At 42.0% G+C, this 22,945-nt stretch overlaps 1 protein-coding gene across 2 annotated transcripts in view; it reads right to left on the reverse strand.

Moving 5' to 3' along the window:
• TEK (TEK receptor tyrosine kinase) overlaps nt 1-14,581 on the reverse strand; it is a 111,166-nt gene extending 96,585 nt beyond the window's left edge. Inside the window, exon 1 of one of the 2 annotated variants that reach the window (XM_027088951.1) lies at nt 14,080-14,581. In XM_027088951.1, the coding sequence (XP_026944752.1) occupies nt 14,080-14,131 (52 nt within the window). In that variant the 5' untranslated portion in view covers nt 14,132-14,581. The remainder of the gene's footprint in view (nt 1-14,079) is intronic. The other variant, XM_027088952.1, reaches the window with a different exon arrangement.
• Between the last annotated feature and the right edge of the window lie 8,364 nt (nt 14,582-22,945).

The raw sequence follows: 22,945 nt of genomic DNA on the forward strand, positions 1-22,945 counted from the left end.
TTTCTTATGAACCTGCACTTGGCTAAGCATTTGACCTACATGTATTATGTAATCCTCACAACTTTTCAGTGCGGTAACATTATTATCCCCCTTCCACAGGAAGGTGAAAATGACTTGCCTGAGGTCACATAGCTATCACATTGCCGAATGGGGCTCCAGCCCAGATTCACCTGCCCCCAGAGTCGGTGCTCATAGCACCACCTGGTCAAGATGAAAGAGGGGCTTGGTGAGGGTTCTGAACTCATGGACCTCTAGGAGAGGAAGAGGGCCTCTAGCAGAAGTTAGCCTGAGTCACTGGCTCTCCCAGCCTTCCTGAGAAGACAGTGATGCAATTAATGGTGATTTTTTTTTCCCTCCAGCTGGCAAAAACACTGTTTTTTGTTTGATTCCAGAAGCAGCTGGCAGAATTCACGTATTACTCACGATGGAATTACACTCTGCTGATGGTTTATGTACTCTAGAGTCAGGCAGTGGTCAGGGCTGTGTCTAGGACTGTTGTGAGATTACTACAGGCCTCTGAATACGGCTGAGCTCCTGCAGCTGTTGTGTGTTTCTGGCTCCAGTTCCACACCTCTTGGCAGATGGTTTGTGTGAAAAGGTCTGCTGACTCTGGGTGTGAGAGACACAGGGTGGAGGGGGCTGGGAGAACGAAGCAGCACAAAACCAGCCCACGCTGCCTTTTAAGCACTTATAAGCAAAAGAAAGGAATTTATAGATGAGTGATTTGGAGGACCTTCAGAAGGTCACTCCTTTGAGCCCTTCTGCTAGTGGAGAATGGCTGATGCGAGCCAGTGTATCAAGTCAACCCGAACCCTTCCATAGCTGCTCCGGTGGCAAACACCCCAAATATCCTCCATCACCCATGGATGGTGATGGGTGGATGGATAAAATTAGTAACGATCTTAATATTTACCTAGCATTTAAGTTTAAGTATTGTTCTAAATGGTTTACATGAACTAATTCATTTAATCCCCACCACCCCCAGAAAAAAGCTCAAGAGGTAAGTGCTATTACGATGCTGATTTTACAGGTTGAGTCAAGTAACTTGCACCACAGCACAAAGCTAGTAGTGGCTATAGTAGATCAAATTGTTGGCCCCAACTCTTCAGCCCTCCTTGGATCAAACCCTTGCTTTGGCCTCATCATGGGCAGAGTGCAGTTCCCGAACCTTGACTTTGGGAATGACAGTGTGTTGGATCACAGCCTAGGCCTTAAGAAGACTCATTTGCTGTTTTGTTTCTAATGGTGATGTGTTTCTAACATCACCATCAGAACAACATCCCCTGGGCTGATCCAAGAAGGATGAGATACATGTGAGCAGAGTCACCCAGACAACCCACACACGTGCAGCAAGAAGCAGAGCGGCACCAGCTGCTGCAATCTGAAGCAGAACCTCAGAGCTGTGCTCAACAGAGATGAGGCGAGCCGCGAATCACACAAAGACTTACGAGGGATAATAAATGTTGGTTGAGCTACTGGGTTTTGGGAGTAGTTTGTTACACAGCAATAGCTAACCAATTCAATAATAAAACTGGAATGCAAGCCCAGGCAGTCTGACCAAACAGTACATGCATTAAGCTCTAATTTATATTGCTTTCCACACTCTCTGTTAAAGTGAAGAGACAGCCTCTAATGAGCTGAACTTGAGCAAAGTGCTGAACTCCCTGGCCTCAGTGTCGACATCTATAAAATGAGCAGGTTGAATCAAACCAGCATTTCTTAAGGTATCAAACATTAGCTCCATGTGATACTCAAAAAAAAAGGGGGGGGGGATTCAATGATTCTCTTGGAATTAGTATTACGAGAAAACAATTCAATAACACTGGACTAGATCACCTTTTGAGTCTTTGACCGTTCTAATATTTCTCATTCCAGGTAACAGTGTGTGGTACCTCCATGTACCTCCATTACCATGTATTTGTGAAATTAAAATAATTATCTAATTCAGGCAACTTGGGGACAACATCCATGGGAAGGAGAGAATGTCTGTGATGGAAGAGGTTTTTCTCTACTTCCTTCAAACCTTGGCATATTCTCCTAGCACCTTGAACCAACAATGCTGGAGAAGACCTCACCCCTTCTCCTACCAAATCACCCTAGAATCAGGCTTACAGAAAAGCACATGGAAACAGGAAGCTGCCATGCCATGGGACATCTCTCAGAAAGGAATCTATGCTTACTTACTCCACTTCCTCACCTCGCCCTTACTCTTCAACCCAAGCCCTGCCATCCACCGAAAATGCCTTGCAACAATAACTAGTTGCTAAATTCTCTAGTCTCTCTCCTTACGCTGGCTCCTGCCTCTGTAAGTTTTTATGTAGTTGAAACTCCCTCCTCCTTTGGCTTATCTCTTTGAATGCCTTCAGTTTCCTCTTCCTCTACCCGCATCAGCCCTTGACAGAGGTGTTCCCAGAACCACCCTCTCTCCTCTTCTTGGGCAGTGTCATTCCCTCACACAGCTTCATCCTATATCCTGACAACTCCCGTAACTGACTCTGGCCCTGCCCACTCAGCCAACCTCAAACCAAGTTACCTTCTTCCCAGCCCACCTCCCTAGCTTTATTCCCTGTACCCTAAAGGGTAGCCACATAGAACCACTGCACAAACATTTCTTAAACTTTTTATTCCTCATTTTTCATGCTTTTTCCTCTGCCCAGAATACCTTTCCTCCTCACTTCCGCTCCTGCTTTTCCACAAAGTGTAATTCTTCTCGAATGTCACCCTCTTAGTGAGACTCCTGTTCTCTTCCAGAATGACTCCCTCCAGCCTCGATGCTTCCAACATGCACTGTCTGCCTCTAACAGAGCAGAGCTTCTCACCCACCAGACTAAAAGCCACCTGAAGTCAGAGCCCTCTCTTAACCATGCTTGTAACTCTAATGCCCAGCAGATTCCCAGAACATAGAAAGAGCTCAGTAAATGTTAGCTTGAATGAATGCATATAACTGACCTATCCATTCCTCTACTTTGGGCATGGCCTACTATTTTCCTGGCTGACTACTGGGCCTTTTTTTTTTTTTTTTTTTTTTGCGGTACGCGGGCCTCTCACTGCCGCGGCCTCTCCCGTTGCGGAGCACAGGCTCCGGATGCCAGGCTCGGCGGCCGTGGCTCACGGGCCCAGCCGCTCCGTGGCATGTGGGATCTTCCCGGACCGGGGCACGAACCCGCGTCCCCTGAATCGGCAGGCAGACTCTCAACCACTGCGCCACCAGGGAAGCCCCTGGGCCTTTTTTGAGGAACACTCAGTATGCCCAACATGTAAACTAGGTCTTGTCTGTAATTTATTAATAAATGTCCACTTTCCAGGTTTCCTGAGAGGAGCAATATTAGAGTCCAAGACAGTCTTTTGAGACAGGTTGATCACCAAGAGACTCTCTTCCACTTAGTCCATGTCACTAGGATAGTATTAATTATGTGCCCAAATTACTTTTCTATTTTTTATTTGAACATACACACACAAAAGAGTTCTAAAAAGGATTGGCTCTCTCATTCAGTTAGAGCGGTGTCTCTTAAACTGCACTGATGAATATGTCATTTTCATGATTTTTGCTGAGTCTATAGGAGACTTGTACAATTATTCTATTAACCATTCTCTTTAAATTAACTCATCTATTTTTTTCCTTAGCCTCAAATAATGCCAAAATACTCATTAAATTACATGACTGATATGATACATACACACATACATCTATATGTACAAATAATTTTTATAATTAAAAATGTTCTTCCAAGCACCACATTAAATGATCTTTCAGGCCAGCAGTAGTATAGGTAGCACACTTAGGAAAGCACTAGGTCAGAACATTTAATCCAATGCAAAACAAGTTATTAAAGCATTTCTCTTACTGATATGTCAAACACAGACCATAGCTTCGTGGGCAAACCATCAAGTAAACTGTAAATTGTAATTTAATATTCTAAGTACTATGGCAGGGACAAGAACAAGGGTGCCTGTATCCAACACCTCTTGGGCATCAATGCAAACCTTCCCCATTCCAGGTCTTGCTTCAGCTGCTTCTGCAGCCGCAGCTAAACAGAGCTCCACAAGCTTTGAGCAGGTGTAATATCAAAGTAGCTCACACAAAGCCCGTGGGAGGATATCTCACTTCCTCCCTTGGGACTTTCTCTGGCACAACAGCATAGGACCCCAGCAGTAGTTTATCAGCTTCTTGCATCTATATGACCCTTGAATAAAGGGGAGGAGAGCAATGGATGAATGCCCTTGAGTCTCATTTCATAAGGCTCCTCAAAAGGTCTGGAGCACCAGGCATTTGAGGCAGTGGCCAACCTGATAACACATGCTTGTACACTTCCATTCCCCTAGTCCCTCACTCTTGCTCCCTGGGATCACTTCCCAAAAATCTACCTGCACATATGCCTTTGCCTCAGTCCACGGGTTTTTTGTTTGTTTGTTTTGGTGGAATTCAGGCTAAGGCGGGGACCTAATCCATGCAAGAAGGTTAGGGAAGACTTCTTAGAAGAAATGACACTTGATATAAATCTCAAAGCATGAATAAGTCAGGTGAAGAAAAGAAAGTGAAGAGGATATTCTGGGCAGAAGGGACAGTGTACACAGTGTACACAGTGTTCCCAGACCAGGGCTCGAACAAAGGCCTGGATGCTTGAAGGTGTAGTTTTAGAAACTGCAAAGATCCTGGAATGACTGGAATACACCCCCAGTGTAGCCTGAGGGACTAAGAATCACAAGAGCCTGGTGAGGTGGGCAAGACTGGCTCCTGAAAAGTTGCTGACCACAACCAACTACCACCGCCACCCTGCTCTTTGATTCTGGAGTGGTAGCAATGAATAGCAAAATAGGGGGTATTTCAATCAACTCTGGAAGATTAGAAAGTGCCTTCCAGATTCAAGAGGTGCTGGACACAGAGAGGAATTGAGACTAAGAGGAGGAGGAATTAAAGGCAAGATGGTGGTGGAATATGAGCAGAGCTATGATCACGCACACACGCACATACACACAGGTACTCCAGGACGGGTCCAAAAATTCAATAATAAGCTTGAAGTGAACCACACTGCACTGGGAATTGACAATGCCACAGAAAATTTTCAAGGACTAGGAATTAATAGGTTTGGAATAAATGAGGTGGGAACAATCTAGGGCAAAGCATCCTAGAGCCTCTGTTTAGTCAAGACCTGAGAAAACAGGAAATTGGGGGCTGGCAGGAGAAAAGTCGGGAGCACCATCCTGCCAGCTGGTAGGGCCATGGGAAGGAATTCCCTCACCTGCACTCCAGATTTTTAGCAAAAACCCAAGAACGCACAGCTCTAAGTTTTTCTCTCTTTGTCCCTGAGACAAGGCCAGGCTTAGGGTACCAATGCTGAGTTATCCCAAGGGAAGCCAGGGAGCTCCATCTGGCATAGAATAGGAGTTGCCTGCCCTCATGGATGGAGATGTGCTTTGAAAAGATTGGCATAAAGTGACATAAGATCCTCCAGCTTTGTTTAGAAGTAAACAATTTAAGAACATCTGATTTTTATTGAGTGCACATCATGTACCCACACCATACTAAGTAATTTTAAGTAGTATCTTTTAAAATCTTCCCCTAAAACTACACAAATAAGTATTGTTATCAGTCTCGTTTTCTGGAAACCAGCCTGAGGTGACCATGAAGCACTAGCTGGAACACAGTGAAGTGTTTGAAAGAGTCCAGGATTTGGGTTCAGGTCATTCTCAGTTTAACTCTTTTTTTTTAATTAATAAATTAATTAACTTATTTTTGGCTGCGTTGGGTCTTCGTTGCTGTGTGTGGGCTTTCTCTAGTTGCGGCGAGCGGGGGCTACTCTTCGTTGTGGTGCACAGCCTTCTCATTGCGGTGGCTTCTCTTGTTGTGGAGCATGGGCTCTAGGCGCACAGGCTTCAGTAGTTGTGGCTTGCAGGCTCTAGAGCGCAGGCTCAGTAGTTGTGTCACATGGGCTTAGTTGCTCCGCGGCATGTGGGATCTTCCCAGACCAAGGCTCGAACCTGTGTCTCCTGCATTGGCAGGTGGATTCTTAACAGCTGTGCCACCAGAAAAGCCCTCAGTTTAATTCTTGCTGCCATCATTCCTACTGAGATCGTGTGGTCACTCAGTACTATTCATTTTCAAGAGACAGAAAACAACTCAAAATAGCACTAGCAAATAAAGCCAGCTGGCTCCCATAACTGGAAGGGGCAGGGATGGGTCTCCAATCTAAAAACATTGGATCCAGGGCTCAGATAATTTCAGAGTGCCTGTCTGGGTTCTGTTCTCTCTGTCTCTGTCATCATTCTTTCCTATCAAAGACTAGCTTCAAGTGCCAAGGGAAGCTGGCGGCTCCAGGTAAATAGTGTCTTCACTGAAGAAAGAGAACATCTTGCTCATAAATTCCCAGAGAAGAGTCTATCTGGCCCTACTGGGTCATGCACCCTCCATCTGAACCGACCGCTGTCTTCTGATGGACAGGACACTCTGATCAGTGATTGGCAGTCCCATCAATGGAGGGAAAGCATGGTGGCTTTTGAAAACTAGGAATGTTAGGCAGTCCCAAATAATGAATGTCCACAACATTTTAACCTTAGTCAAGTTACAACCTGTGTGAGCCTCAGTGTCACCATGTATTTTTAAAACAAAACAAACAAATAATAATACCTATTGTGTGAGATTGTAGTGAGATATTAAAAATCATATTAGGACTTCCCTGGCAGTCCAGTGGTCAAGGATCCATGCTTCCACTGCAGGGAGCACAGGTTCGATCCCTGGTTGGGAAACTAAGATCCCGCATGCTGCGCAGTGCGGCCAAAAATAATAATAACAAAACTAAAAATAAAATAAAGGAGAAGAATTTTGAAAAATCATATTAAACACTTGGCACATAGCGACGTTCGGCAGATGGTTGCCATTTTTGTTATTCCTGGTACTATTATTGTTTTGCGGTTGTTTTTGACACAGGGATCAGAATTCGAAGCCCATCCCAGATTCCCAGATGTCTAAAGCACTCCTGTCCCCAGGGTGGAGTCCCCTTTGGCTCTGGAGCCAGACGCCTTGCACAACCCAGGCTCTGTGTGCCAAGGTTAAGTTGGTTCACCATCTGACGGCCACGGAGCAGCGAGTGCCTTCCCAGCCCCAGCAATGTCAATACTGCCTTCCTGACTCCGCCTATTGTATCTGGAGGAAAGTGGCCGAGCATTGTCTTCCAGCGCTCCCCCCAGGAAGCATGATATCACCCTCTAACAAAAGCGGGAAAGCTGACAGATCTGCTGAGATGGGTGTGACCACCACACACACCTCACTGGTCAAGCCCTGGGCAGGCAGAGCAAACAGCAGCCACCCACATGCCCCTCAGCTGGCTGCCTAATGGGCTCCTTTTGCTCATCTTTAGGTTTTCTCCCTCTCTTTGTTACGTAACGTGCGTACCACGTTAGACATGGTACCACTAGGCAGTGGGAACGCACTCCCTCTAATCAACAGATGTGTTGAAAAGAGTCAGGACTCTGCCCATCTGGCAGATCCATGTCTCCACACCTGCCCCTGCAGCCTTCGGGAAGAAACACAGGGAGAAGGATGGTCAGAATCCTGAAGGGACAAAAGGAGGCAGTGGGGGAAGGATGTAGAGGAAAGCAGACAAGGCTCAATCTAAAAAACATTCTGCACGTGTGATGCGAGTTGAGGAACAGTCTGGCTAGACCGGTGGGAATCGGGTTATCAGTTTAAAATTCCAGAAATAAGGGAGGCAACTTTAGACATTCCCTTTCTTGAAAGCTGGGAGTGATGCTAGCTGATCTTCTGACACCCTTCCAGCTCTGGCAAGTAATGCTGTCAGTGCAGCTGGCTCTCTGTAAAATAACACACCTGCAGTCTTGTGCCCCCATGCCAAGCCCAGAGGCTGTCACTCTGCTCTCCCCATCTTACTGTCCCCTTCTTTAAACTTTCTCCTTCCTTAGCTACCACAACACCAATTCTCTGAAATCCCAGGGAAGGAATCTGATTGGGTTTGCCTCTCCTGGCAACTCCCTGACTGCTTCTTCGTAAAACCCTTGGCTATCTGCTCTTTCTCTTCCTTTCACATAAGTCTTGGTACACAACCCATGTCTTCGCTTACCATAAACAAAGATTTCTATGTTTCAATCCCTTGCCCGACCCTCTTCTTCTGAGCTTCAGACCCAGAGAGCCAAATTTTGCTACATATCCACCTTTAACATGGAAATTCAAAATCAACATGTACAAAATAATTATTTGCTTCATGCCAGCCTGTCACCAAGCAGTTCCTTCTGCCATGTTTCCCAACACAGAGAATGGCAGAACCATTACCCAAACCAGAAGCCGGGAGCAATGCTTATTCACCCCACTTCCCACAACCTCCAATATATAACCGATTACCAGTCCCTACAGTTTCACCTCCTAAACACTTTCAAACTCCTTCTTCATCGAAGCCTCCCTTGCCTGGAGTGTTGGGAAGCCAAATTGGTCCAGGCCTAATTCTCTGCCATGTCGATACATGCTTCAGAACATTATCAGAGTGAATTTTCCAAGACATAAATCAGATATGATAGGACAAACATCATACTAAATTTCCATGTGTACAGAAAGAGGTACAAATGACTTAAAATGGCCTATGAGGCCCTTCCTGATCTGAACCCAACCTTAAGTCACCACCTCCTCCTTACATTCCAGACTTACTCAACTTCCCTGAGCTTGCCCAGCTATTTCACACCACCTGCTCCCTCTGATGGGAAGTTCTTTCTTCTCTTTTCCCTTTTATCTACTTAGTTTTAAAATCATTTGGCTATGGGTAACTGATAACTACACTAGCCATAATTTTTGGCAATATTCATTTTTAGGAGTTCTTGCAAAGTGAGGAAAATCTATCATACAGATTATTTTCAATATAAATTTTATTCATATTAAATTTAGCAATTAATGAAGTTGACATTATATGTTTTTAGCCATTTATGTTTAATTTGGATTTTAAAGTTGCTTTTATTATTGAAGCCAATAAACATTTTTTATAGCTCTTGAAAAGCTAGATTTTCATATACCCCTACTACATTATTTATCATAGCATCTTACAATTTATATGCCTATAGTCATCCTTCCTACTAAGTGAGTTTAGCAAGGGGAAAAAATAATTCATCCTTTTTTTCATTCCTGGTATCCAGTACAGTACTGGGTGCAAAGTAAGTCCTCAGTATGTCTTCATTGATTGAAATGATAGTTAAGTGAGTGAATGAATGAATGAAAGGTGGGCAAGAACTCAATAAATGTCTATTGAATAAAACTATGTGTATCTTTAAAGTAATATTCAACAATCATACAATACCTAATATTATGTAAAATCTTGTTAAACCCACTTTCGTGAGTATATCTTTTACATTTCACACCTAAGGGAAAAAAGGGATTTTCTTTTGACCTTATTTACATCAAATATTTAACATAAGCCAACCTTTTAAGATATGAGTGAATACTACTTGCAATATATATGAAATTGATTCTTATTGTTATCCTTTCAATGTTTAAAAGCCCTTTGTACAACAACAAACAATTTCCCTCTTTTTGTCAGGTCTGCCATGGTATACCAAATGTTTCTTACTATGGCATATTAAACTCCATGCACTACGGCGAATAAGAAGTAAATAATATCTGTTGTCAACAATGTTAGAGGTTAACTGGGCTAAACCTATGTGTCTAAAGCTCAAGGCACAGCCTGTGTGGGAAGGGAACTCAGAATTAGGGGAAGAACACGAGGAAGAGTTGGCCTAGGCAAACTAAGTTGAATTTTGTTTGCAGACTGAACATGGTGGGTGTCATTTCCAAATGGATAGAACAGCATGAACAAGAGCCAAGGGGAAAGTATGCATTGATGGTGGAGATGGGCCTGGTTGAAGTAGAAGAGCCGTGAGCAGGGATGGGTGAGGGAAAGCACTAGAGAGTAGGCCAAGTGTTCTGGCTTGTCAAGTGGGGAGAGATCAGCACAAAATTTGAGAAACTGGCTTATGTTGAAGTCTTTTAGGAGAATGCTTCTAAGAGTAGTAAGTGACTCCCCTACACCTGGAAAACATTAGACTGGTCTTGAATGAGCCCAATGGTCCTCACAGCAACACTTCTCTTTTGATTACACTAGCTTCACTTACTAAGAGAGTTCTTCCTGGCTGAGTACTTTACATGCATTATCACACTTGATGCTTATAAAAACTCTGGGAAAAAAGTATTCTCAAATGTAAAAGATGAGAAAACTGTGCTTTGGAACAATCAAATAACTGGCCCATGGTCATCCAATTTGAGCTTAATCCCAGGTGTGTGACTTCACAATCTATACTCTTAACTCCTTCTCCTGCCTTCTTGATGAGATCCACCTCAGCCTCATAGAGCAGTGTCTTCAAAAGTGAGTCATAATAGCACAGGTGCATGTGGTTTTTCTTCCCCTAAGGCATGTTAACTGAGTTACAATTAAGCATAAAGTGACCATGTCTGGGTCCACATTCAGAAAACAAACTCAGTTTGATTTCAGTGGGCAAAGATCTAGTGGCTCTTCTGACCTTTATCTACCTGCTACGTGGTCGGTGAGGAGCCACAGGTAGTGAAATGAAAAGGATTTTCTTTTCACATTCCTAAAGACTATCGATCACGCAACACATGCCCGAACCCTCCCCAGTGTGGGAACTCACTCCCCAGGGGGATAGTGATCCAGTTTTTAGAAGGTTTCCATCAACAAAGCCAAACTCTGTCTTTTGTGCAACTCCCTCCACCCCTGGATCCTAGACCTGACAAAATACAGTGTCAATCTATGGTGTCTACTATGTGGAAACCCATGAAAATGCTGCTCCTTCATCTCTTCTCTCCTGACTAAATGTTCCCATATGACAAAGTTTCTAAAGCACTTACCCTCCCATTTGCCTACAATGTTTGCTGTCAAGCTTTTCAGTGTCTTCAGTGTTTAATGGATGTGCTTTGAGCAGCAGATTGAAGTGATTACCATCTCTAATTCTGACCCTATATCTTTACTATGCAAATGGTTACAGATTACGTGTTACCTTTTTAGCAAGTAAAGCATGTTTTGGCGCCTATAAATTGGCTCCTTGCAATTCATCAAATTTTGTGTATCACCAAAACTTGGATGTCATTCACTAGAACTCTCAGCAAACCAGGTCTCTCTCACATTGAACATACGTCATCTATTTATTGAATCCAAATGCATAACTTGACATTTATCTATTTTGACATTTATCTGTTTATCTTTTGGGTTTGGTTCACCCTTCCAGCCTAGACAAATCTATTTGAATCCTGATTCTGTGCTCTTACCAATAAGCCATCTACAGGGAATAAGCTGGTGACACAATCACACACATATCTTTTTAGGAACAGAGCTCCAGGAGATGAATTGATAATGTCAGAAAAAAACTGGACCTCACCCATCTGAATCCCCCAGAGGATATAGCATAGTCTTCTGGATGAAATTAGAAGAGTTCTTCCCTCCTGGAGAGATGTCTTAGAAGGACTAGACTCTTGAAGGAAGCTCTCCCAGGGTAAGGCTGAAAGGGAAATGCTGAGAGCTCCCAACAAAAACAATGTTTAGGAGGGAGCATCTGAGAAGGGAGCAAAACTCCTCCTTCTGAGAATAATTCCCAGGTGTGTCTCTGTTCCCAGCTTCTATGCCTCCACCCTTGATTACTCAGACTTGATAACTAGCCTTCTAAGACCAGCCCTAATCAGGAGGTTCCATCTGGGACCACTTCCCTGACCTTATAACTGAATTTCCTCTGCCACTCCAGACAAGATATCCACTATCTCTGAACCCAGGTTGTTACTTAAAATGTCACATGAGACAGGAAAGAGGCATGAAGGCATGCTACTAGAGGCTTCACATTGGATCAATGTTGATCACAAAGGACATATTATGATAAAGCAGAAAGAGTGACTCGTTTTATTTTGTTTTTCTCTTTGGGAGAGCAGCCTGGTTTGGTGAGAATGAGAGAGTAGAGAAAATCTAGTACGTTTCTTAGAACTTGTTTCTAAGGTGGTATTGGCCATGATCTGCTCTTGGGAAGGGAATCTACCAGAATCTAGGTGGATTTGAGGGAAGCCTTCTAAAAACTATACACCTCCTCCAACCCTTTTTTGGGTTAGCATCTACCACCCAGAGTCACCTTCACTGAGGCAAATATGATAGTTTTTTCAGTTCTATCTGTTCAGAAAAAAGGAAGGACGAACAACCCACTAGACTAGAGAGAGAAATCCATAAGTCATGAGCCCCTTGCTCCATTACTGTAGTCTACCAGTGGAGTTTGGTTTGAAGAATGGGATCCTATGCCTGTAGACATAATCATGCTGGATTCTTGTTGTTGCAATTATCAGGCCTTCAGTATTCATAACCATGGAGGCTTAGATGGAAAATCTAAGTTAGGATTTAGCACAACAGACCTACTCCAGAAACCAACCTTGCCGGGGTTACCCTTCCTTTCAACAAGAGCACGAAACCCCTCTTTGGGCTTCGCCCTGCTTAAGTTAGTGCTGTGCTTTTGGTTTAGACACAGAGTAACTATTTTGCCACGTAACTTTTTTGTTTGATTTTATGACATCTTTTCTAAGCCTGTATTGCAAAGTGCCATAACATGGTCACTATGGGGAAAAAAGATGAATTAGAACAGAGTGTGTGTGTCTGTGTGTGTGTATATTATTTAACCTAAAAAGTATCTCAGAGCAGCTGTGGACCCCTGGGCTTTGCATGACTATAATCCCTGATGTAGAAGCAGTTCCAGATTTCATGTTACTGATAAATGTCACACAGAAGAAAAGCAAACCGAAAATGGAATTATGATAACTATTTGGCTTCAAGATGCATATTTTTGGAGAAATCAACGTTATTTCTACATGAATATAAAAAATTTCTACATACTGAAACTATCTCAGATAATCTTTCATTTTCAGCAGTTTACACATTCTTAGTCTTAAAATATTATTAAATCCTCAATATAATTGATCACTGAAAACAAACTGAAGAGCTATAAACAAACATGCAATTCTGTTATCTTATTTGCTTAATTTTTTGAATATTTAATAATATAATATTGCAAACATATGAAAAATATAAAATAATTAGCAGATACTTATGGATACTTGGATCAAATTCTACTAATATAATATAGCCCACACCATTAAGTTCAGTAAATTTTCCCAAATTCATTTCCTATATCAATTCTATTTTCATTACAATCATTCAAATGCTTTCAAACTGAAGGGGAGAGATTGATGGCCATTATAGTTGTTATTTGTATTTTGTGATTTGATACCACTTTCATAGGTATCTCATAGGGTGAGTGAACTATAAGCCACGCCGCCATCTAGAGAATCTGAACAACAGACAACCTAAATCTAAAAACATTCAAGCCAACCATTCCTTAAACCCACAATAGGTTTTGTTACTCTCCTGTGCCCAGTGATCTGGGTAATTGCTTAAAGTTTCATTTCATTGGGCCAATAAAGACTTTACAAATTACTATGTGCCAAATATTTTTTAAATAAAACAAAAATTATATAGCCCTAATCTCCCTGACCCCAACTATAAGATAAAAACCAAAAAGCCTAGCGTTTGACTGCTTTGATTGAAATAGGATACAAATACGAAATCTTTATAGAAAAGCATTTTTGTTCTCATTTAAAAATGTCAATCTGTACAATGCCTTAAGTGAGTCCGAATCATTCTCAGCATGAATTTGATATTTTTTTTAATGACTGAAGATTTTCTTTGAAGCAGGTAAAGCCAGGTTTCTTCTTTTTCTATAGAGTAAGGAAACAATCTAGAATGAGGAACAGTAAAATAATGCACTATGGTAAGCGCGTCTCTTCAAATAAAGTGACCTAATCAGTCCTCACAGAGTCTGTGGTAACACAGCGGGCAATAATCCAGAAGAGAAACTCTAGAAAAATCAGTTCATGCTACAAGGACTTTCCATGTCAATCCTTACATATATTAAACGGAGACTCATGGAGAAACAATCCCTGTGCCACAGCTGCCCCTTGTTAACCAGCACTAAGCATTGGTGAGAGAGCCCAGAATCACTAACTCTGTTAAAAATATAGTTTTTAAAGATAATAAAGCCAAACCTTACCAGAAAGGAGCAAGCTGACTCCATAGAGAACTAAGCCGGCTAAAGAATCCATGCTTCCCCAAATCTCTCCATCCAGTTTCCACAGATGTGCATGAGGTCCCAAGGATCCTTTCAAACACCCAGAGGTTTGTGACTTTCCATTCGCATGTCCTACTAGGTCTTGTTTACAAGTCAGAGGCAAGAAGGAACAGCACAGAAGCGGGCTGTAACAGTCTCATTTCTGTCTGAGCACAGGGAGTTTTAAGTTCCTTTTTCCTGTTTCCTTTGTAGATTAGGATGGGAAAAGCTGTATCTTAAAGGCATTTGGTATCAGCAAGGCTGGGGGCACTGTAAGCCCTATCCATCTTGCAATTCATCAAAACACTTATCTATTGCAGTTGCTTCTGCTGCTGCTTTTGCTGCTGTTGGAGGGATAGAGGAATTTTAGTTGGAAGTGTGGGTCCTGGTCAGCACTTTCAGAAACAATAGGGGTATCCTCTCCTAGGCGGGAAACTGAGAATAACAAGCCCTCCACCTATGTATGGTATGCGCTGATGACTGGCCCTTCTCAGCCCTCTAACGGCTCTCCCGGGTCTACTTGGGAGCCCTGACAGAAGGGGTTTTTGGGTGTGGGGAGCAGTTTTGGCTTTTGTTTTCTTGTTTTAACCCACATGGTTTGAATTGGGAAGAGAAGTTTTCGTGATGAGAGAACACAACCCCTAAAAACAATTAATTTGGGTAATTAACAGTGAGGTCAATGCTCACTGTGGCCACAGAGACCAGAGTCCAAAATTGTTAGCCTGTTTTCTTACACACAGATGGCTTATCTTTTGGCCAAGAGCCCAAAGATATCCATGCTACTGGCCATCGCGTTAATTTTTTATTAACAATTCATCTGAAGATGATCTAATTTCTTAAGGAATTGGCAGAGAAGGGTTTTAGTAATACTAAGAGGGATTTCGTGGTTACTGGCCAACTTACTTTCAGAAGAAAATTGTATCCAAAATTTTAAAAATAACCTGTGTAAAAACCAAATACTATAAGTGATTAGATTGGGATAAAAATATTATTCATAAGAGCAGAGAGAGTACGTAGGCCAAAAGGAAAATAACCGCTGGGGTAACCATACCTGCAATGAAATCAGAGACCCTGAATTTATCCAGATGACAATTTCACCAAAATACGAATTCTGACTTTAGCATAGAGAGCCGATACTTCAGTCATCACCTCGCCTTCACGCCGGAGGAAAGAGTTGTCTGATCCTTTTTCCTACTCACCACAGGAAAACGCAGATGCTCCTAGTCTTGCCTGATTTCTGTCCCATGTTTTATCACATCAGTGATGATCTCAAGAACCAATTGATGTTTCCAGGCAACTGAGGTAAAAAAACTCAGGCTGCGTTTTCATGCACACCTGGGTTCAAATACTGGCTCAGCCATGTGTGGTCTGAGAAAAGTTACTGAAACTGTGAGTCTCAGTTTCAACAGCTATAAAATGACAAAAATCTCTCCATCAAGGGGATTTTTGAGAGGATTAAATGAGGTTTAAAAATCCGTAAAAACATCTGGCACTGTGTCTAATTCATAGAAGGCTTTCATTAATTGTGTTAACGTATTCACTTCCTTTCGTCTTTCCATTCTGTCTCTGATTTCAGTCCTAAAAGCTTCCTCCAGAATGCCATTCTCTATTCCTATGAGATGGCTTCAAGTTTGGCCGTAAAGAACCAGACTAGGATAGGAGTCAGGGATTCTGGGTTCTAGTTTAGTTCTGCCATGATCTGCCTGTGAGGCTTTGGACCATTCACTTCCCATCTCTAGGCCACGTTTTCCTCAACTGTAAAGTGAAGGATTTAGACTGGATATGACTAATTTCCCTTCTGATTGTAACACCTCATAGCCTAAATGACTAAACTGTCCGACTCTCAGCATCTCCAGGTTGATTCCTAGGACCTTTCATCTGGGCAGTTCAAAGAAGATGCTAGCTTTGTATATCCGTCACTGTGAAAGCCTGAGGGGGTCACCAAAGTGATCTACTTAAGCACATTGTATCTGGGACTTTGTGAGGTCCACCGGCCCCAGGCCGTGTGGAGCAGCTGTAGAAGGAAGACCTTGGAAACAAACCAACCCCAGGGAACCTGCCTTCCCAGGCACAGCTTCCCCTGTTTGTGCTTGATGGGCAAACAAGGAAGCCATCATTGCTCTCGCTCCCTCCTTTTTGCTGGTCCTTGTGGGCTGAATGTGTTGCTACCTTGCGTCCTTTCCTGCACTGCCTGCCTCTGTTATCCACAAAAGCAGTCCAGCTTCATCCTTCCGCATCATCCAGAATGATCTCCTCTTACCCAGAACTGTGAGTCAGGTCCTTCCTCCCTCCATTATCCAGGTTGAGTGACTCAATTTCACTCTTCTCTCTGTAATCCAGAAATATTGCTCAGTTTAATTTATTTCTTCATTATCCCAAAGATCCATGTAGCTTAACTTCATCTTCCAGGATCCAGAAATATTATTCCATGTAATCCTTTTCACTGTTATCCAGAATATTGACGCCATATAACAAGTACTGCTGGATTTCCTGAGCCTATGATTATACAGCTAGTCAAAAGGCTAAGCAACTTTCATGTGGGAGGTCTGAATCTTTGGCATGTAAATTCCAGGTGTAAAGTGAAGATAACTTGTGGACAAAAGTGTCCAGACATGCTCTGCTCCAGCTTTCTGCCCTATGGATCTTAGAACATGGAGAACCTATTGAGGAATAACAATATGAGCTTCACTACCAAGTGCAAGGCCAATAGGTCAGCAGAGCTGATTGGCAACAGGTTGGGAAGTTGCACAACTGGATGGCATGCCAGGATTTCCAAGGGAAGGGAGAGGCCATTTCCATGTCTGGACAGGACTTTCCCCAATACATAATGTATTAAGGAAATACCACACACTTGGACATGGCCACAACCCTTCTCTACAAAGCTGGCTGTGGTCATCATCAGGGCATCTTCATCCCCTGAAGAGCCTTGTTGGGGACCAGCTGGATCAGCTCTCTATCCTCAGCAGCTCCATCCACCCAGAAATATTGAAAGGCTCTTCCCATTCTTGCCTGATTAATACCTAGTTATCTTCTGGGTCTCAATTTCAGAAAGGTCTTCCCTGACCTATTCAATCCAAATCAGGTCTTCCCTGTTATTCCATCCCAACACTCTGTCTTTTTTTTTCACAGTACTAATCACAATTGGTAATCATATATTTGTGTCTTCATCTTTTTAATGTCTCTTTTCCCTCAGCTGACTGATATCTTCATGAGGCAGGAAACATATCTAATTTATTCACCACTGAATTCCCAGATCTGACCACAGTGCCTGGAAGGTCATAGTATGTCTTGAATAGATACTTAATGAATTGAGAAATGAGTGAACAGGGCTTCCCTGGTGGCGCAGTGGTTGAGAGTCTGCCTGCCAATGCAGGGGACATGGATTCGTGCCCTGGTCCGGGAAGATCCCACATGCCGCGGAGCAGCTGGGCCCGTGAGCCATGGCTGCTGAGTCTGCGCGTCCGGAGCCTGTGCTCCGCAACGGCAGAGGCCACAACAGTGAGAGGCCCACGTACCGCAAAGAAAAAAAAAAAAAAAGAAATGAATGAACAGACTCCCATTGTTACTTATATACTCATACCTTGAGAACGCTTTGGAGACAGGCAAACCTAGATTACATGTTATAGCTGTAATTTACTCTCTGTAAGACCAGGGCAATTTAATTCACATCTCTGAACCTCAGATTCCCCATCTTTAAAATGGAAGACAATAATGCCTAATTCATGAGATAATATATACATAGTATCTGGCACAAGTACATATTTAATAAAGGCTTTCTATGGGTTTCTTCCCCATATACAACCACCACACTACCCCTGGATTGTTATATAGAGCTATTTGCAATGAGGAAACAAGGTCCCACACAGGCTAAGTAACTTGCTTAGTTGTGGGTAGTATCAGAATCCTGGTCTCTTGGCCTCCAATTTTTGCAAAGTTGGCTCTTTTTTTTCATAGTTCATCTTTAGACCACAATGTGCAAAAAAGTAGATAAAGAGAAAGGTAGCAAACATCACAAACACCAACAGGGTATGCCCAGACCTTAGGAAAGTATTTGCAATGAAACTTTGACAGATAATGGAAAAGTTTGATGACACTGATAAATGCAGACATTTATCATTGTGCTTCCGAAATAGTGGTAATAATATCAGGATCTGGGGGCACCCCACTGCCATGCTCCAGGGAGGTGAAAGGGGCTTCCTTGTTAGTCAAGCTTACTCAGCTTACTCTAATTTGATTTTTCCAGACACACTTATAGCAGCACAAAAAAGAAAAACAAACCAATGCACAAGCAAACAAAATATTCAGAGAAACAGGGCACTTGGCTGATATTTCATTTTCTAGTCTCTGCCCTTTGTACTTAATATGTGAAAAAATAATCTACAGAAAACATTGAAAGTCTTTGAGATGGATTAATCAAAATAGCAATGGATAAATTAAAAATGTGAAGAGGTGTGGAAAATAACTTATACAATGTTCCTATAAGCTGGTACCACATGTCTAGAGGTCACGATCACAAATATGTAGCAAGTCTTAGATGCATATCCTTTGGCCCAGAAAATCCACTTTTATGATAAAACCCAAGCCCAGATAAAAGATGTGCCCAACATTTATGTATGAGGGCATTACAGAAGTATTGTTGATAATAATCAAAACCTGGAAACAATCTAAATAGCCAACAAAAATGGATTATTAATATAAATCATGGTACACGGAGAAATCCCATACAAATGTCAAAATGTTGTGATGGAAGCATACTGACATGGAAAGATGTAAGGATGTTTATGTTGTATTATTGATTGGGAAAAACAACAGTTTGGACAGCATGAAATTTATACACATGCATACATTCTCTCTCTCTATATATATATATATTTATATATTATATACTTATATATGTATAAAATATACAACAAAATGTTAAAAGTTACTATTTCTGGGTTATTGAAAAACTGATCATTTTTATTTTCTTTATAACTTCTAGAATTTCAGCATTATAGAAATGAATATATATGTACAAATGAAGATGATTAGGGGGAAATCCTTGAGACAGTGGACCCAGGGCAGTAGGAGGTACCTTAAAACACCCATTGGCAAATACGAAACAGAATGCAGGTGAACCACAGCCTCCAGGAGGTGAGCAAACAGGGTGGGGTGTTGACTTCTGGCAGTGCAGCGCTGGCGCTCTGCCTTTTGCAGGGCTGTGGGCACTGAAGCTCCAGAGTCATCACATCTGTCTTCTTAAGGACTTTCGTGAACTTTTTTCGTGAAACCACTGCACCTAACGGTGGCTAGAAGAAAAGGAAGGGTCATCAACAATTAAGTCCTGGTCTTCAGCCAGAACACCACAGTTAAAGTGGCAACACCCACTCTGGTCTGGAGCGGAGTTGATGGCCATGGAAAATACCTGACCCTCTCTGAACCCCATTTACTCTAAACCTTTTTTTTTTGAGCATTGAAGTGGCAAGCACTGTACTAATTGTTGTAGGAAGAGACACAGAGAGAAGATGTGGTCTCTGCTCTGGAAGCTCACAATTATACAATCCCAGCCATGGTGACAATGCCTCAAAACAGGAAAAGTTAAATAACAAAATCAGACACTGTGTGGTTAAATACCAAAGGGTGGTACTGGCAGTAAAAGTTGTAGTAGTCTTTGCTTTGGGATCCTTGAGGACATGACGCACCAATTCTCATGGCTTTTTTTTCTTTTTTTTCTTCTCCTGATATTTCCTTGGCACATATGGCATCTTTCCAGATAGACTATAAGCCCCTTAGGCAGGGGCTCAGGTCTTCTAAATTTGTTTAGGTTTGTTTTATGGCCCAGAATATGGTGTATTTGGTGAGTGTTCCACGTGCACTTGAAAAGAATATGTATTCTACTCTTGGTGGTTGGATTATTCCAAAAATTACAGTTAGGTCCAGTTGGTTCATGGAGTTGTTTAGGTCCTCTCTATCCCTACTGATTTCTTTTCTACCTCTTATGTCAGTTTCTGAAAGCAGAATGTTAAAGGTTCCAACTATAATTATGGATTTGTACTTACGCTTTAAATTCCATCAATTTTTCTCCACGTATTTTAAAGGTTATTTGTTAGGTTCATTCATATTTAGGATTGTATGTGTCTTTGTAAATTGACTCACTTATCTTTATTTAATTAATATCTATCTCTATCTCTGATAATATTGTTCTGAAGTCTACTTTGATATTGTGGTAATTTTTGAAATTTATCACAGTAGACTTATTCTCTGTTCTTCACAGTTACTTAATTATTCATAGCCTAAAAGGGCCATACAGAAGAAGGAAATCTTGAGCTAGGTACTGAAAGCTAAGGTGTTTACCAGGTGAACCATGACAATGGCATGGAGGAGGGCAGGACAGGCATTTCTGACAAATGGACCAGTAGTCTGAGCCAAAACATGAAGGTATAAAATACTATACCATGTTAGGGGAAATGTAATGTTGAGCAAGGCTGAAATAAGGCTGAGAAAGGGCTTAGCCTGAGACAAGGTGCATTAAACAAACTGGGTCCAGGTTTGATATACCCTACTAAGGTCTATAACAAAGGGAAATAGAAGGTTTTAAATCAAGGAGTGCTATGACTAAATTTTCATTTTAGGATGGTCACTCTGAGAGCAATAGACATATTACATTTGCAGAGATTAAAGCCAGGAAAACTCATGATAGATGACTATTGCAGTGTGGTATTTAAAGATCGTTAAGTCTGAATTAAGGCTATAATTGCATCAGAAGTAGAAAGAATGACCAGTGTTAAAGTGATAGAAATATTAATTTTAATGACTGTTTGGGGTTGACTGAGAGGAAGGAGACTAGGATAAGTCCAAGGTTGCTGTTTTGCATAACAATATGAACCTGGTAGTACTCACTGTGAAAGGGCCAGAGGACATGAAGCTCTTTTGTGGGGAAATAGAAAATATTCAATATAGAATTCTATTATAGATACGTGGGCTTGGATTGGGTATGGGATAGCCAAGTCCAGATAGATGCTTTGTTTGCAGTGGATACATTGGTATGAAACTCATGAGAGGAATCTGAGCATTGCCATGGGGATTAATGAGCTCACCCAGATGGCATGCAGAGCAGCCTGGACCATAAGGAGTAGATGCAGAAAGGAGATGAGCAGAAGAGTGTGATAGGCCTCTGAGAGGCAGGAAGAGAGGTTTTGCAATGACTCTAGCAAAGTACTGTCGATCTGCCTTACAATTCCTTGTTTCCCTTCTAGGCTAAGAGTTCTTCAGAGGCAAGGACCATGTCGTAGTCATCTTTGTATCTCCAGTATTTAGCACAGTGCTTCACTCACAGATACTTAATGAAGTTTTGCTAAATGAATACAGAAGGGTCCATGTTTCAGAGAACAGTTTGACCATTCAAAACAAAACCAGTACAAATGTCCTTAGAGGGTTGGTGGTAAAGTACTTACCAAATTGTCTCTGATTCAATCCATATACACATCATAGAAACCAATTTTTAAGGAGTTGGTAGAAAAGCAGGAAGTATGGGGCTTTAGAATGGCCAAACTAGGACTCAACACAGACCCCACACACTAGCTGTTTCACCTTGGGCTAACTCAGGTCTCTGAAGTTTAGTTTCCTCATGTGCTAAATGGGGGAAGGTAGGGGAGGGGCCTCTCTTTGGAAATAACATTTAATTTGTGTAAAGCATCTAGCATAATGCCTGAAAATGATGATAGGTATAATCATCATCATCATCAGATATAACCCACACTTTTTACAGGTTTAAAAACATCAACAACCACACGTGACAACTGTAGAAAAAGCTGAATTGGCCTCTACTGGGAAATAAATCTACCATGCTTCATTGTAGAAAACTGTCTGCCCATCTTTCTCTTATACTAGACTCTGGGCTCCCTGAGAACAGGAATCATGTCCTATGTATCTCCAGCAGCTATTTTTACAAAGGTTTATAGAGTTGAAACATGAAATACAGAGCCTTTAAACTCTATTCAGGAGACATTCCAGTTTGGAGAAATTTATTTCGATACCTTTATTTGAAAACCAAATAAAGGTAGTTTAACCAGTTCCTACATAAGCAGAAGTTTGTTCAATTCAGTGCCATTAGCACTGATGGGTTAAATGTCCAGGAAGAGGTCTCTGAAAAGTCTGTTTTTTGCATATAAGATTTAAAATGTCCACATATATGTGTCCACAGATGAAACTGAAGTTACCCACACCAGGCCAGTCAGGAATACAGGCATCTCACTGTAAAATAACTAAATCGTAATTCTTTGACTTCTAAAACTGCCTGGAAAACTGCTAGACACTCAGGCCCAAATCTCTCCCTTTGCTTCCTTGGGGATGAAGTAGTGGGGTCATGAGGCACTCTCTTCTGCCTGGCATTGCCCCATGGAAGGCCCCTGCCCTTTGTGACTCATGACTACTCATCGGCTCTGTATTGTGGACTCTTGGCGTGGCCTGCCATACCCTGCAGGAGCCATCCTGCCAACCTCTCCAATTTTATAGGAGCCGCCCTCCCCTTGCCCTCTGCACTTGGGCACAATGGCCTCCTCACTGTTCCTGGAATATTCTAAACTCATAGCCCCATAAGCCATTCCCCGCCTTGGGGCCTTTATAATAAGTTTTCCCTTTGTCTTGAAAGCTCTTTCTCTTAATCACTTCAGTGAAATGGGAAAGAGATGGAGAAAGAGAATAAAATTAACCTTAGATTATCTTAGATCATCTCTTCAGTCACACCCACCCACTGAGATAGCAATCATAGTCCTTCTTGTCAGATACAGAAACAAACAAACAAAAATTGTAATGAAGAATTTAACAAAAC

This window comes from Aethalodelphis obliquidens, unplaced genomic scaffold, assembly GCF_003676395.1.
Source record: "Aethalodelphis obliquidens isolate GAN/ISIS:26980383/991018 unplaced genomic scaffold, ASM367639v1 scaffold64, whole genome shotgun sequence".
Taxonomy (NCBI): Eukaryota; Metazoa; Chordata; class Mammalia; order Artiodactyla; family Delphinidae; genus Aethalodelphis; species Aethalodelphis obliquidens.